This window comes from Colias eurytheme, chromosome 21 (genome assembly GCF_061535395.1).
Source record: "Colias eurytheme isolate Ceu_HAF_F1 chromosome 21, ilColEury1 Martin Lab GWU primary, whole genome shotgun sequence".
In the NCBI taxonomy this organism is placed as follows: Eukaryota; Metazoa; Arthropoda; class Insecta; order Lepidoptera; family Pieridae; genus Colias; species Colias eurytheme.
The window spans coordinates 5,666,464-5,682,637 of NC_143000.1; the positions used below are offsets into that span (position 1 = coordinate 5,666,464).

Below are 16,174 nucleotides of genomic sequence, written 5' to 3' on the forward strand. Positions count from 1 at the left end.
AAACAGTAGACAGAGTAATTTAACTTTAGTCCTACTCTCCTTAGTGCAGAGTGTGTATCTCTTTTGAAGTGCAGACAGTGTGCTTAGTAAATATAGGCGTAACACGTAGTATATTATTATTAGTCTGTGGCGTAACCATTTGAACGTATAATTGCTTAATTTATACGTAGAACGTAAAAATGAATAACGATCTGGCCTACACATTTATAGTTGTGAACTACGTACCAAACTGGGCCCACCATTTAAAGATACTCAAAGAAAGTTTTGGGCGTTGTCCGAACGCACGTGTTTGTAGTTCGGGCATACAATTCCAGACACAAACTAAAATAGAATTTGAAGCAATATACCGCTTTCTTAAAGAAATCTCCGCAACTATAGAAATAATTGAGCATGAGTTACCCAGTGACCAATTGGTTAAGATTAGAGTTCGCGGACTTCCTAGTAATACTGCTCCCGAAGAAGTTATTGAGGGCTTGCGCGAACTCGGGTTTTCCCCTAAGTATGCAAATATTTATGCCAGCAGCGATCGGCCTATCATTTTTCAGGTTGCCTTAAACCAGACGCAAAATATGCAACGTATATGGGGTGTGACGGAACTACTCAACATGCACGGAGTCCAAATTGATCCGTGGCGAGAGTCAAAAAGGAGTGTAAGAAACAATAACTACCAAGGAAATCACAGTAATCATAACTATGAGACACCGTGCTCGGAGCCTACATCTTCAGGCAAAAGGGGGGATCTTAACCCCATTGCTAAGATTTACCTAAGTTATGAATTGACCAGAGTTATTAAATCTTTACATGAATTTGCGCGAAGAAAAGAACAACAAGAAATCGAGAAAACAAAAGTCAGCATGCAGTTAACGTCTGCAAATCAAGCAATGAATCCGAACACGCCAGGGGAAGCTATATCAACCTCATCAAGAAAAAAAGGCCGTCGTGGTAAACGGCATGCTCATATTACACCAACGTCTACAATATCTACTTCCACTCAATATCCTACCGACATTTTCAAAAATAATGACCTTGATCCATTGGAAGTAAAAGCCTCGCAGTTTGCTTGTGAAAACATGTTTTACATCCTTGACGTAATCAAGGCTTCCGAAGTAACCAATAAAGCAAAAATTCTCGAAACTGCCTATCTGGCAGCTTCTAAAATAGTGGGATATCGTGCACAAGATAATCTAAACATGAGCCCGTCGGATTGTTCAGGTACGGAGAGGGAACAAATGCAAATCTTGAGCACTCGTACGCAGTCACCCCATAAAACTCCGGCAGACCGTGAACCTGTCGTAGAGGCAGTCTGTAAGCACGCCCTAGAACGCATTTCAGAATTGGAAGTAAATGATAAAGATCCCAGCGCTAAAGAAATACTTCAAGCTGTTATTCTCGCATGCTGTAGACTAACATGTTACCAGGAAAATAATTATACCCCCGAAAACTGCGAAGATATGGCCACATTAGTATATCATTGGCATATGAGCTTCAGAGAATTTAGTTTATGATCGATCATCGATAAATTAATCTTTTTACTTGTAATAGCTTGAATTCTGTACTAACATAGATCTGTCTGTCTGTCCGTATCATCTTCGCTTATCACGCCAAAACTACTAAACAGTTACATATTTTTATTTGTAAAAAGGCTACATTCAAAGATTGTATGTATTAAAGAAATTTCAAGTTAAAAAAATATTTTATTATTAATCTCCATACTATTTGGCACCGTTATATCTATAATCTATAGACATATGAATTTAAAACATATGGTAGTTATATTCTTACTATAAAACTAAATAAACAGAGGTAGGTTTTTAATAAAAAAAACGGCAGTAAGTATAAAACAATTTTTATTAATTACGTAACACGACATACGTTATAAATAGCGGGAATCAGTTTGGATTTGAAACAAACACACATGTTTTGTAGCACACATTTATACATATTAAAAATGCACTCATAGATTCTGATAAAAAACTGTGTCTTAAGATTATAGGAAAACAAAAACTTAGACACTATTACAAATAAATTTTTGTTTTGTTTTTTTTCACGTTTAAAAGAACTGTCACTTTATAATGGGTTTGAGTTGAAACGATAGGTAGAAAACAGTTTTAAAAATAAAGCAACTTTGTCTAGCTATTGATAATAAATCAATTGTTTTTAATATTTGAATTGCCTTAATTTTCCATTCAGACAAGATACAGATAAGTCTTATTAAAAACCAAAACGAAATGTACAGAAATTTAAAATATCCTACATATTTTTTTTAACATAGGTATTACATAGTAACCATTAAACCATTCAGGTATATTTATAGTTGTTTTATTCTTAAGTTAAAAATATAAGTTTAATTTAAAAAATAGGTTAGAAATGATAATTAAATAGGAGTTTATAACTTGAATATTTGTTAAAAATCAACTTTTTCAGCATTTGAAGTAGCGCACAATACGCACATTATGCTCTAAAATAATTAGATTTACACTCTCACAATTTTTTTTATCTGCTTGAATGAAAAACGCCAGGGTTGATTAGCTACTGCCGAGGCATATAGTTACACAAAATCACATTGTAAGATGTCTTGCAAGTAAAAGCTATGAATGCTAAACAAATTATTTAAATGCTGTTTTTATGCCTTACCAAATTTTATTGTGGTCTACAATTTACTTCACTTTCATTATAATTGCCGTCAAATATGTTATATCAAAATGTTCAAGACTAATAATAATCCCAAATATAGCCATTTTTAAGCCATTTTAAATATTAACATAATGAGAACACTCATTATAATGTGACAGCAGTTTAAAAGTTAAAGAAAATGTTGTTTTTATTGAAATCTGATTTGAATTGTATACATAATATACGCAATAAAACGAACATAAGCTTAAACTATACCAAATGTGGTTATTAACACTATACTGATCCCATTCATATTCTTAATTGGAAGTCTTCTTAATTTTAATACAGAAAAAGGAAAATATTTTACCACCGTCGAAATGAAACAAATATCAATAAATTTTCAGTATATACTGTAAAACATAACATATGCGCAATTTTTTCTTCAAATCGCGAAACAAATTAAAATAGATAATAGAACTATATAAAGTAAAGCTATGACTACAAATAGTTATTATACATGAGTGCGGTGTACACTGGGGTTTATTTATATGCTAAAATGAAGCCTATATAAAATTTATTGCTGATGCAATTATACCCGAATGATTCGATACGACTTTGACATAATTGGCACGTTATCGAACGAACAACTTAATTAAGGGCCGATTTTTCAATGCCCAGATAAACAGCTAGATAGACTTTATTCTTCAGTTAAAAAAATATTCAATTTTTCAATAGACGAATAGGACTTATCTATCGAATAACTACGTTATTTGAGGAATAAATCTATTTGCCGCTCCAACGGCCAGATAGCGCGCTATTCGACGGTTAGGCGTTTGAGTTGACAACTGACGCGTCAAATTTGGGATATTTTCGTATGTCATAACATAGAGCGTAGAATTATTAACAATTAAACCTCTTTCTATATAATTATTATCAATTAAAATCATATTGAAATTGATGTTTTTGATAGTACTGATGACCATGCCATTGAAAATTTGCCGAACGCTGCCTTTAAGTATGTCGTTTCCATCGTAAAATATATAAATTGAAACACAAATTTAACCAAACTCTTTACTCGAATCAAAACAACAATCAACAATCATAGAAGACAAGAGCAATACAAGACAAACTTAAAATGCACTCCTGACGTGAGTCATAATGACGGTTGTTGACAAATTGCAAGAGTTGACTCTATCCCGCTCTAACCTGACTAATTTAATATGTTTGTTTCGCCACTCCGAGAGCAGAGCTGCCAATATGGAAATATTTGGTCAGATAGTTATTCATCAAATAAATCACGATTGAAAAATAGGCGAGCTGTTATGAGTTAGATAAATAATTGAATAAATCTATTCGAGGGGTAGTTATTAGACTGTTTATCTCGGGATTGAAAAATCGGCCCTAAATGTTACAACAAAAAGTAAGTACTTCTAACTTCATACAAATCTCGACATTGCTCCTATATGTTTCTATAAATATTTATGTTATAAAAGCACCATTATGAATAAAATCATTGGCTCTAGTATTCTGAATTTATTAAATTGTATTGTCATTTTCTTGCTTGTGTAGCACTAGATAAACAATAATGATGTGAATCAATTTCTACTTACCAAATCGATTGGCTTTAACGACACATTCTTTTGTGCCGTTAATTTTTACGTACAAAAATTTAATTTTTCAATTGCCATCATATATTATTTGCTTTCAAGTGTTTTGAGCATATTAATAAAAAAATGCATTAAATATTTCTAAAATCATATCTATACGTGTGATAACTCTTACGTTGTTCGTACGATTTTTTGCCAGTTAGGACAGCTCGTAAATATAAAATATTTCACCTCTCAAACAAAAAATCTTACGTATACATATGATAATTTGTTCACGTTGTTCGTACGATTGCTTGCCAATTACGACATTTCTTATTTTTATTCATTTCTTAAGCAGCAAATTCCTAAAATCAGTGTTAGAGAGCGGTTTTTTCTCGCCGTTCGTGGAAGTCCCGTTGGAAGTGCTCGCTGTTGGTTTTTGGAGGACACTCGGTATGAAGCTGCTTAGTTGCGTCCGCCGCCTGAAAATTATAGTCTTTCATTTAGAATTGAATTTTTACTCTGTGCTTATAACACAAGTATTATGTAAAAATTGTAATAAATGTAAAATTTATTAATGTGCAGTTGATTTTTTTTTTCAAATATTTAAATAATGTTACACGTCTTAGCATAACAACTCAGTTTGAACACGCTCGCTGAGTATTGATCGAAAGTTTGTAATAAAATAATAGAATGAATAAAACAAACACAAGAAAACGCGCCTAAATATAATGTTTTTTTCTGTTTTCCTACATAAACACTCAATAAAAACCAAAGAAAAAAAACATTTACCATTGCGGGCGTTAATATTATAATCCGCTCGATCATCGCTCTTGTTTACGTTAGACATCTGTAAAAACCCTTTATAAAAATTAATAAATAAACTTATACTTACATGCCCCCACCCGTATCGCGTTTTGGCAGCCCTAGCGTGGCCGTAGAGTCGTCTTTCTTCGGTGGTGGAGCACTTATAGCCACTTGTATCGCTCTATCTGCGACTTGTAGCCCGTTTGTCTTGTCTAACGCGGTAGACGCTGATTCCTCGTCCTCGTACTCTATGTACGCTAGACCTTTGGGTTTGCCATCCCTGGAGGGTTATAAAAATATATATTTTTTTATGTTAGGTAGATAAATTTGCTTTTATGTAAATTTGAATATAATACTGATAGTGAAGTAGCAAAAAGTTATTGTCATTCATGAAGATTAATCTTAATTCTATTTGAAGTAAAGATCTCACAACTTACAGAATACTCATATTCTGTATGTTAAAATGTTAATAGTATTAAAAAGATATAAAAATATATTTACTCAAAATTCAGTAAAGGCAAGTGAAATAAGACGAACACATTTTAACTAGTTTTTCAATTTATCATTAAAATTTGTGTTAAACTTACAAAAAAAAACTTACTTAAAAGTGACAACCCTAACGTCCCGCAAAGCGCCGTGCTTATCAAATATCTCAGTGAGTGCTTCCTTAGTACAGTGCGAATAGGGCAGGTTCTTCACGAATAACTTATTCTTCTCTACATTCGTTGGATATTTGAATGTTGGTGTGCTTTTCTTTGCTGAGTACCGGGATAAGAACATCGGTCGACCGTTGAGTGGTGCTCTGTCGTGTTTTAGTGCTTCATCGACTGATTCCTGTGAAATTTATAAAAAAAAATTAAACTTTTTAGTTTTATAGTACCTACTATTCATTGTGTGTAAAATATAAAACCAGGAAACTTAAAATCGAAGCATTCATTCGTGTTTATTCGTTTTGTAAAGTGTAAAACTTTATTAAATGTCTCCACATTCTGTAAATATTACCTGACACACACATACACTATTATTTGAAAAATAAAAATACATAAATAACAATAAACCGCTACTTACAGGTGTTTCATATTGGCAGTAACATATGGATCCACCAAACGCTTTCACACCAGACTTCAACCGCAAAGACACTATCTTGCCGAATTCCGACAGTTTGTCGCGAATGCTCTGTTCGTCCGTTCTAAAAACAATTAAACATAATTAATTATTTTATTCCTCTAATGTAATTTCGAAAGTGTGCATATAAGATATGTAGTTATTTTTTCGAGGGTATCATATTTTTATATTAATGATTGTAAAAGTAAACATAAAAAAAAATGTTAGTCCTTTTATTAAAAGTTTAAGTTTATTTCACTTTAATAATGATTTCGTTGAAAGTTATCCACGTAAAAATAAAAAAAGACGTGTGGCACTCGGGGACTGCCGCGGTAAAGCTATTGCATGCTATGCCTTCAAGCCACACCTCCGTACCCGTCGGAGTGGGGAGCGTGAGGTTTTATTTCGTTACGAAATTTCTGGATTCGGTCCCCGCGCTCTAGGCCCGCGATAGAAGCTATGCAATAGTTTAAAAGATTTTCTAATAACATACTTAAATTACATCAATCCGACTCGAAGAACCAAACGTTAATAGGACCATTTCTAAAACTAAAATATTTTTTAACGTACTTGAACTCAAGGTTGCTAACGAACAGCGTGCAAGCCTCTCTCGTCCCGAGCCTTCTGGCACTTTCCTCGCTCTGTGTCCTTTGCCGTTTGTTCTCAGCACCTAAAATAAAAAAAAAATATAGAAAATATTTCAAAAACAACTAATACAGAAATATATCAGGCATGTGTGTATCTAGATTTCGACGTTCAAATATAACTTATATCTTCAATAATATTACATACCTTCTTCATCATCTTCATGAGCCCTCTTGGTACCGCTCGCACTATCTGCGTCCTTTTCTTTCACTTCCACCTCCATATTTTCCTCCTTTTTCCTCTTCACTTCGCTGCCTTCAGCAACCTCATCCGATTTCCTTTTCCCTTTGTTGGCTTTTGTATCTTTTGCTTTCTTTTTATTGTCCATTTTGCCCTTCTTACCCTGCCCTTGTTTACCCTTTTGTTTCTGACCGGTCATTTTTTCTTTCATCGCTTGGTAGTTGTCGCGCCATTCTTTAAGTTTGGCCTACAATAAAGCTTTTAATTAAATTTTACGATATTGAAATGTGGTAGGTTGGATCGGGTAGTCGTAATAATTATTAAAGGATCGATTTAATTTTGAATTTACCCATTACAACCAAACAAAAAGCTAAACGTTTCCTTATTATAATACTTTTGTAGATGTATACACGCGGGCGGGTAGTCGCCAGTGCAGCTCGCGAGTGCCGTTACCATAGCGACCGCCTGCCCCCACCTGGCACAGCTCGCGAGTCCCGTTACCATAGCGACCGCCTGCCCCCACCTGGCACAGCTCGCGAGTCCTGTTACCATAGCGACCGCCTGCCCCCACCTGGCACAGCTCGTGAGTGCCGTTACCATAGCGACCGCCGGCCCCACCTGGCACAGCTCGCGAGTGCCGTTACCATAGCGACCGCCGGCCTCACCTGGCACAGCTCGCGAGTGCCGTTACCATAGCGACCGCCGGCCTCACCTGGCACAGCTCGCGAGTGCCGTTACCATAGCGACCGCCGGCCCCACCTGGCACAGGTCCGCGCACTCGAGCGCCGTGTGCAGCTGGCCGTGGTCCCGCTCGAAGTGCGTCCACAGCGCGGCGAGCGCGGGCGGGTAGTCGCCGACGCAGCGCAGCGCACGCCGGTGCAGCTCGCGCAGGCGCCGCTCGCCGGAACCGTTCCATCGAGCCAGCTCCAGGTGTATAAGCGCCTCCCAGTACTTGGAGAGCGTTTTGTTCTCGCCATACTCTGTAACAAACGTACAGTGTAATCTGGCAGATGTTGCAACGCAACATCGTCTCCTCCGCTCGCCTCCGCGCGAACTGTCAAAGGCGTCATTAGGTTTCTAATTATGATTTTTTTTTTCATATTTGGCGGAGAATATCAATGCTTTAACAAACACAACAAAAAACAACTTTCTTTGCCCAGCTATTCACGCACTATTATTTATTAACGTGATAACGTTTTTAAAATCGTTTTAGTCGGGTGACACGTTCAGAAACTTGTGTCACACCAAAACCTCACGAGCGCGATCGCAGGTATAATGAGAGAGAGACGGACCGATCTCCCGTCTCCCGTCATCTCGAGCGCTGCCACCAATAAGACGTTATCACGTAAACATCTCGATCGTAAACCTACTTTACAAACAACCAATTTTTTTACTTATTAACTTTGCACCCGCTTCGCTCACATGGACTACAAATTTTTTAATCTGTATAGATTCATAGTTCCTTATAGCCAAAAAATTCTGCAAAAAACTTACTGAATATTTCCTCAAAAATCTCTTTCCCTTGTTTAGGGTCATTCATCCGACTATACTCCAATCGCGCCCAAAACAACGGCACTTCACAGTCATTGGCTTCATCACCCCAAGCCTACAAATGAATCACAATTTTTTTAAACACATTTTATTAATTAAATCTCCAATTTACTATTTATAATGATGTCATTTTATGTTAGAACTGTAAAAATGATTTTGCAATAAAAGTCCACAAAACTAAAGCTAATTTCAATTTACACAATGTTTGTTCAAAATACAATAGGAATTGTTGGAAAACTAATTAGCCATAAACATTAAACATGCATTTAACAGAATATTACCTATAAAATACGTGACAAATAATATATTTACATTTAAAATTATGAATTACCTCAGCTAGAGAGTCCCACGCCAGTCTAAATGTTCTCCTAAGTCTTTCCACATCAGGTTCATTATCGAATGCAGTCCTTCGCCGAGTGAACTCCAAATAACTGAGCCACAGTGCTTCACCATCTTTGTATGAATCCATACCCTTTGATAGTGCCGTCTCGAAAATTGATTTCACCTGGAGCAATAACAAATTTGATGTCACTTCCTTTATTTTAGTTCTATGTTTACATCAAAATTCTTCTTTACTCAAAAAATCAGTGAATAGAAAGAGAAAATATAAAAGGTTGCCCGTGGACACCGCTTCACGCATGGATGTGACGACATATGATTGCTTCCCATGGAAGGAAGGTGGAATTCCACTATAAAACCGGCCAAGTGCGAGTCGGGCTCGCGCACAAAGGGTTCCGTAGCAGCAAATATAATAAATTACAGTTAAATCAACCTATCTCAAAAACTATAAGAGATACTTTGATCAAACCAAAAATCGTTGAAAGAGTTAATTAGCATGCATCACCTCTATTTTTTTTAGAATTTTATACCCCGTAGTTATAAAAATAGAGGGGGGGGGACATACTTTTTACGACTTTGAGAGCTGATATCTCAAAAACCGTTCACTTTAAGAAAAATGTTTTTTAGAAAACTTTATATCATTTTAAAAGACCTTTCCATTGATACCCCACACGGGTATGTACATCGAAAAAAAAAATTTCATCCCTCAGTTACATGTATGGGGGGCCCCACCCCCAATTCTTTTTTTTACTATTTAGTGTCATATTTTTGTAGCGGTTCATACAACACATATTCCCATCAAATTTCATCACTGTAGTACTTATAGTTTCCGAGTAAATCGGCTGTGACAGACGGACAGACGGACAGACGGACAGACGGACATGACGAAACTATAAGGGTTCCGTTTTTGCCATTTTGGCTACGGAACCCTAAAAAAGGGATGATTCTCGACCAGTCTACTCAACTGGCCAGCTGGTAAAAAAAAAACTATGTATGTCGTAAAGTTGTATAATATATGTTCTGTAGCAAAAACTTGAGGTGTCGCTACACCCATATAACCACCAGATCTGCCAAGCACAACAAAATAACATCATAACTAATTAATTATCACCTCATCAAACTCCCTCTCTTCATGTTCCGCCTGCTGCATCTTCAGTATCCAGAAAGTCGCTCGTCTAGGACACCGTCTTACACACGCGTCTAACACTCGTGCGATTGTCTCCCTTGAGGATGTTCGTTGCACGTGACGCGCGTACGCTTGGAGTAGTGTGTGTGCACCCTCACAAGCAAGGCATTCGGTTGTTGCCCGCTCATATAAGACCTGTATATAAATAAATAAATATTATAGGACATTATTACACAAATCAACCAAGTCCCACAGTAAGCTCAATTAAGGCTTGTGTTGTGGGTACTAGGCGACGTAAATATAATATTTAATAAATACATATTATATAGATAATAACACCCAGACCCAAGAACAAATAATTGAGTTCATCACACAAATATTTGCCCTGACCGGGGATCGCACCCGGGATCGTCGGCTCAGTAGGCAGTTACTTTACCACTGCGCCAACCGCGTCATCGAATGTATATATTATATATTATAATCATCATGTTATGGTAGTTGAAGAGAAGGTCACCATATTTTTTATCTTTGAGATTTGAAAATGTATTATTTTATGTCAAGTATGAATCATATAGACGTGATAAATCATGTTCTTATGTGTTTATATAACACATTTTTTTTATTTTCTTGTGAAAAAGTAAATTTACTGCACATTCTGAAAAAGTCAAATGTCACCATTATACAAATTGCCCAACATACTTTTAGAATTCCATTGCTGTCACAATCTGCATACTTTTCCTCTTGAGACAATTCCTTCACTGTATCTATGTATTCTTCATATACTTTACATTTTTCTTCTGGTTCTCTGAAAAATAATAAATAAATATATAATGATTACATATTAACTAGAAAATTTTGACTAAAAAACTGACATTATATTATTACTTTATATACTTACTCTAACGTTAATAGTCTGTCTTCAAATGGTGTTATTTTTTGCAAATAATCTATGGCTGCATCATGTTGTTTTTTTATCTACAAAGAAAACTATGTTAAAAATGTAATATCTTAACTAAATATTCTTATGAAATAGGTCTTATTTGTAATCTAAGTGTATATGCTGTAGAAAAAAGCTTATAAATTTTTTTTTATAATTAGTATAAACAGAGATAGATTAAAAAGTTATACCTTATCTACATATTCTTGGTCATATAAATCAAGAGCCAACTCCTGTAAGGGTTGCCATGCCTCATCTCCCCTTAGAAGAGGCCTAGAAACAGTTTCTTCTAGACACCATAATATCCTCTTCCTTTGAGATTTATATTGTGTATCATCCTGGCTGCACATATTAAAAAAAAAAAACAAAATAAATAATAAATAAATATTTCAGGACCTTTTTAACACTATTTTTATTAATATGATACATGCGAATTTAAAAAAAAATCCAAAATATATTAAGCTGAAACTAACTTCATATTTTCCAGTTGAGCTTTCTCCATTTCAAGTTTAGCGTCCCAAAAGATTTTTCCGGAGAGTGGATCAGCACCAGCCCTACGTAGGACTTCCTCAAGCTGCGTGCGAGCATTCTCAACTTCACCAGCAGTTAAGGACCATGAGCACCATTCACTTAGAATTGGTATTGCTGAAATAAAAAAAAATGTATGCGTGTACTAGAGTACACACGTAAGAAGTGAAACTTCTTTATGACCTTAAAAATGTCACGAGTATGGCGTAACGCAAAAATGTCACGCGTACGGCGTAACGCAAAAATGTTACACCAAATTTTTGTCCAACCCTGATAAAGAAGTTTCACTTCAATAAAATTAATGTTTATGACAATAAACATAAACACTTAAATAAGGTGTCACCTTCCGAAAACATGAACATTATTGATTGTATAACTTTAGATTATTTTTACTACACATCATTTATATTATAAGGGACAAATATCTACAAAACAATCTGACTTCACTATATAAAAAAAAATGTGTATCACTCGAGGACTGCTGCAGTAAAGATATTGCATAGCATCGCATCGCTGTGCCGGTTGGAGTGGGGGGTGTTAGGTTTTTTAGTTATGGAATTTTAACATTTGGTCCCTGCGATCAAAGTCAGAGATAAAAGCTATGCAATAGCTTAAAAATATAAAAAAAATAATAAATTAAATATTATGTACTTACAATAACAATCCAGTGCGGCCAGCTTGAACAAGTTGGCAATATGATCTTTAGATTCTTTAGAATGAGCCAGAGATTCTTCCGTTTGTATCCTCGTTAACCAGTGTTCAGCTCTCAGTACTGATAACTTCTGGAGTCTATCAAAAGCTGTTCGCCAGCGATCCAATTCTGACAGACCCCTAAAAGTTCATTTCCATTAGTATACTTCATATTTCAAACTCAATAATATTAAGTTAATTTGCCTTTATAAAACCTTTATATATACATAAAAATATAAATTAATAAAATGAACAATGCTCCAGTAACTAAGTAGGACTTCTTGATTTCTATTGCATATACAGCAATTTCATTTTAGAAAGGCTGTCTGTATCAGGTTATTACAATAGGTAGGTATTTTTAACCGACTTCAAAAAAAGGAGGAGGTTATCAATTCGGCCGGTATGTTTTTTTTTTTTTTTTTTTATGTATGTACACCGATTACTCCGTGGTTTCTGAACCGATTTACGTGATTCTTTTTTTGTTCGATGCGGGATGGTGTCGAATTGGTCCCATAAAAATTTTATTCGGATAGGCCCAATAGTTATTATTTTATGAGCATTTTTGTCTGTATTTGTAAATGTTGCAAGTGCAAGTTTGAAGTCGGTTGTTTTTAACGCAGTTATTGACTTGTCATTATTCACATTTTTATAGAACATTTACACATTTTATTTGACTGTATGAATCAAGTTTCACTGTGAATGATTATTTAAAAATATGTCGTCATGTGTGTCTTCAAAATACTTACCATAAAGCTTGAATTAAATTAATGTGATCATCATAATTATATGGATCTTCATCTATCTTACGTTCTAAATCTGCTACTTTCTTTTCCAAAGCCTCCTCATCATCATCATCGTCGTCATCCTATAAGAATTAAATTAATTGAATTGAAGGTTAGGTAGAATGTTTCAAATGCAATATTCTCTAAACAAAGTTATCAGACGAAAGAGTCAATCTAATGAAAAGATTATTTACGTTAATTTCACATCAATCAGGTAGAACGTTCATTGTAGAAAATCATAAGATACATTTAAACCGTTGCAAGATTTATTATAACGAAATATGTGGGGTATGCTTACGTCCGAATCATCAGAATCTACCTCTCCATCATCTTCTTCAACAACGACTTCTATTTCATCTTCTCCTTCAGAACCATTCCGCACTTCATCCTCTACAATAGCCATATTAATCTATACAAATAAATCTAATTTAATTTACTGTTTAGTGTTTGATAACACTGAATCAACGCTATGGCGGAATAACTGTCAAATTGATACTCAAAATCCAATGACACTAAATGTTGACATAAGCTGCCATAAGCAATGTTTTTTTTTTAACTGCAGGGACAATTGACTGCAATCGAGCGATTATATCTGTGGATTTTATGATACAACTCGGATAGAACAACAACAGATGACCTATGATTTTTATGTATATAGAGATACTAGAGGTCCACCCCGGCTTCGCCCGTGGCACATATTTTCCAATAAAAGGTAGCCTATGTCCTTTCTCGGGTATCAAAATATCTCCATACCAAATTTTGTGCAAATTGGTTCAGTAGTTTAGGCGTGATCGAATAACAGACAGACAGACCGAGTTACTTTCGCATTTATAATTGTATTAGTATGGATTTCCGGGGATAGAAAGTTAAAAAGGTAACTTGTTAAATACATATTATGTTATGTTTCTATGAATAAGCTATGATTAAATATGAGAAGTCAAATGATTCAGAAAATGTATATTCAATATATCGAGAAACAGATAAAGAAGAACCAAGTAAACTTCCTTCTGAATATAACAGAAGTTTATACATCAAATGCAAAAAACAATCAAACAAAATTAAACAACTTCGAACAATTATCTGCGAACTGAAAGAAAAATTACATGCCCTTAAAATTTCAACCGGTTCAGTTCTAAAGAATAAGTTAAAGAAATTTAAAATAAAATCGAATACTTGCGAATGGGATATGAATACAAAAATTATAGCACTAAAACTATATAAACGCTCTCAGCCTTGTTACAATTTGTTATGGAGAATGATTTGCTTTCCAGATCCGAGCACATTAAGGAGTCTTCTTATGATATAAATAATGCAACAAAACGTGTTTAAATGTTATTTAATGATTTAATGAAGATATTTTAAGCTTGGGAGTTGGGCATAAGGATCCAAGAAACCATCCAATTAAAGGATTTTACTTTTCTATACCTTTTTTTTTTAAATTAAATGCTGAAATATATAATCAAGCATAGTTATTGGTGTATTTTTTTTTCTTGACATGTACGTATGTTTTATTATGAGTAAATTGTAACGAGTGACGACAATAATTTGGAAAATCCAAAAGTGCACGCCTCATAATTTTTTTTTAATAATTATTTATTAATTATTATTTTTGTTTATTTAATAACAATTAAACCACATCGAATCAGACCCTGAAAAATGAAAGGGTTCTATTCCTGAGCATACTCAAGCGTAAGAGAAAAAAAAAGACTCGATTAGTAAAGTATTTCGGTCGCTATCGTGTTAACAAGAAAATCCTCCGCACATACAGACACACGGACGTCCAAGACAGAACTTTTTTAAACTGTTTTTTAACTAGTTTAAATAACAAAAATGACATCAAAAATATCATGAATGTTAAAAATAGTGTTTTTTCTTAAAATGTGTGTGTATGTATTATCTTACAAGTGCAATGTATTATACATAAAGACATTTTAAGTTTGAAAAATCAGATGTTTTGCGCGAAGTGACAGTAGTACCCACCTCAACGCTTCGCTTATGAGGCGTGCAATACGGGGAAGAACAAAAATTAGAGAGAATACGTTTACTAAAAGCCAAACAAAGAATTTAAGAGTCAGAACAGGAATATAATAACTTACGCTCAATGAGCGTTTTCTGTAAAATAGCTTATTTCGTGTTGTGATCACAGTAATATAACACGTGAAATTCGTGTTTTGGCTCTAATTTAGAACACGTTGTGGCAATGACGAAATGCCACGACGCGATCTGAACATTCATTGGTACTGATAAGTTTCTATAATTTGTGCATTCTTCTACAGTGTTTAATGTATATTAAGTATGTTCCACGTGTCCCTTGATGTTGTATTCAAATAAACTGACTTCGAAATATTTTACGTGTTTTTTCACAAAACTTATTCATAGGTGTAGTAAGAAATGAAAAGTAAAGATTTTGCTGGACTTAAATTGATTTCAACATCTTATCAATATGTATTATTTCGATAAGTATGTATAAACACATGAATTAAGTATATAAAAAATAAAAAATACGAGTATTTCCATTATATTTTATTATAAAAAATAAGATTACATAATTTGTATGCTATTCAATAATTACATGTCGGTATATAATTTTAATAGTTATTGGATAATTGCGAACATAATATTATTATAATATGAGACATTACATTCGTTGCTATTCATTATTCCAGTCACAACTTTGGCACCAATTAAATCTAAGAATTTCTATCACTCCAAAAATCTAGCGTAACTTTTCTACTGACAACAAATCGTCCAATTTTCAAAATAAGCCACTCAATTAAGTCGTTCTTTATGTTACACCAAGTTGCATTATCAACTGATTTAAAACATCAAAGTTAATTATGCTTTTTTTGAGAATTTATGTGTGCACACTGCACATTGTTTATACATATTTGTCACGAAGCGGAGATCAATCAATAGGAATGGAATTACAGACTGTTTTCGATGTTAAAAGTGCAAATAGGCAATAAAAAATTAACATTTGTATTCGTAGGAACATGGCAGTCATTCTATTTTTACCATTTGATTTTTTGCTTAAAAACAAATAACAATTTTTTTATGCCTCATGTCACTAACTTTTTACAGATTTTTAAGCAGATACACTAAATAAGAAACTCTGAAATCTTAACATAATATTATAGTGAGGATACTGATTAATATTGGAAAATTTGAGATTTTTTAAAATACATCTAGTTATGATAAATGCACCAAGTAAAAACTTACAGTTATAAGTATTATACTGTATTATACAGAATATGACACTATGGATATCAAATGAAATATCAGACAA

General features: G+C 34.2%; 1 protein-coding gene across 1 annotated transcript; it reads right to left on the reverse strand.

Annotated features, from left to right (window-relative positions):
• Positions 1-1,830: 1,830 nt before the first annotated feature.
• Positions 1,831-13,396, reverse strand: LOC149899144 (spliceosome associated factor 3, U4/U6 recycling protein-like). The gene is made up of 17 exons (XM_090114222.1): positions 13,187-13,396; positions 12,853-12,971; positions 12,072-12,247; positions 11,362-11,533; positions 11,080-11,230; positions 10,850-10,926; positions 10,651-10,756; positions 9,937-10,146; positions 8,818-8,991; positions 8,430-8,541; positions 7,695-7,915; positions 6,903-7,182; positions 6,681-6,780; positions 6,075-6,195; positions 5,608-5,840; positions 5,095-5,286; positions 1,831-4,681 (listed from the first exon to the last, which is right to left on the reverse strand). The coding sequence occupies exons 1-17, from the start codon at positions 13,289-13,291 to the stop codon at positions 4,543-4,545; spliced, it is 2,688 nt and encodes an 895-aa protein (XP_089970348.1). The 5' UTR covers positions 13,292-13,396; the 3' UTR covers positions 1,831-4,542.
• Positions 13,397-16,174: the final 2,778 nt, after the last annotated feature.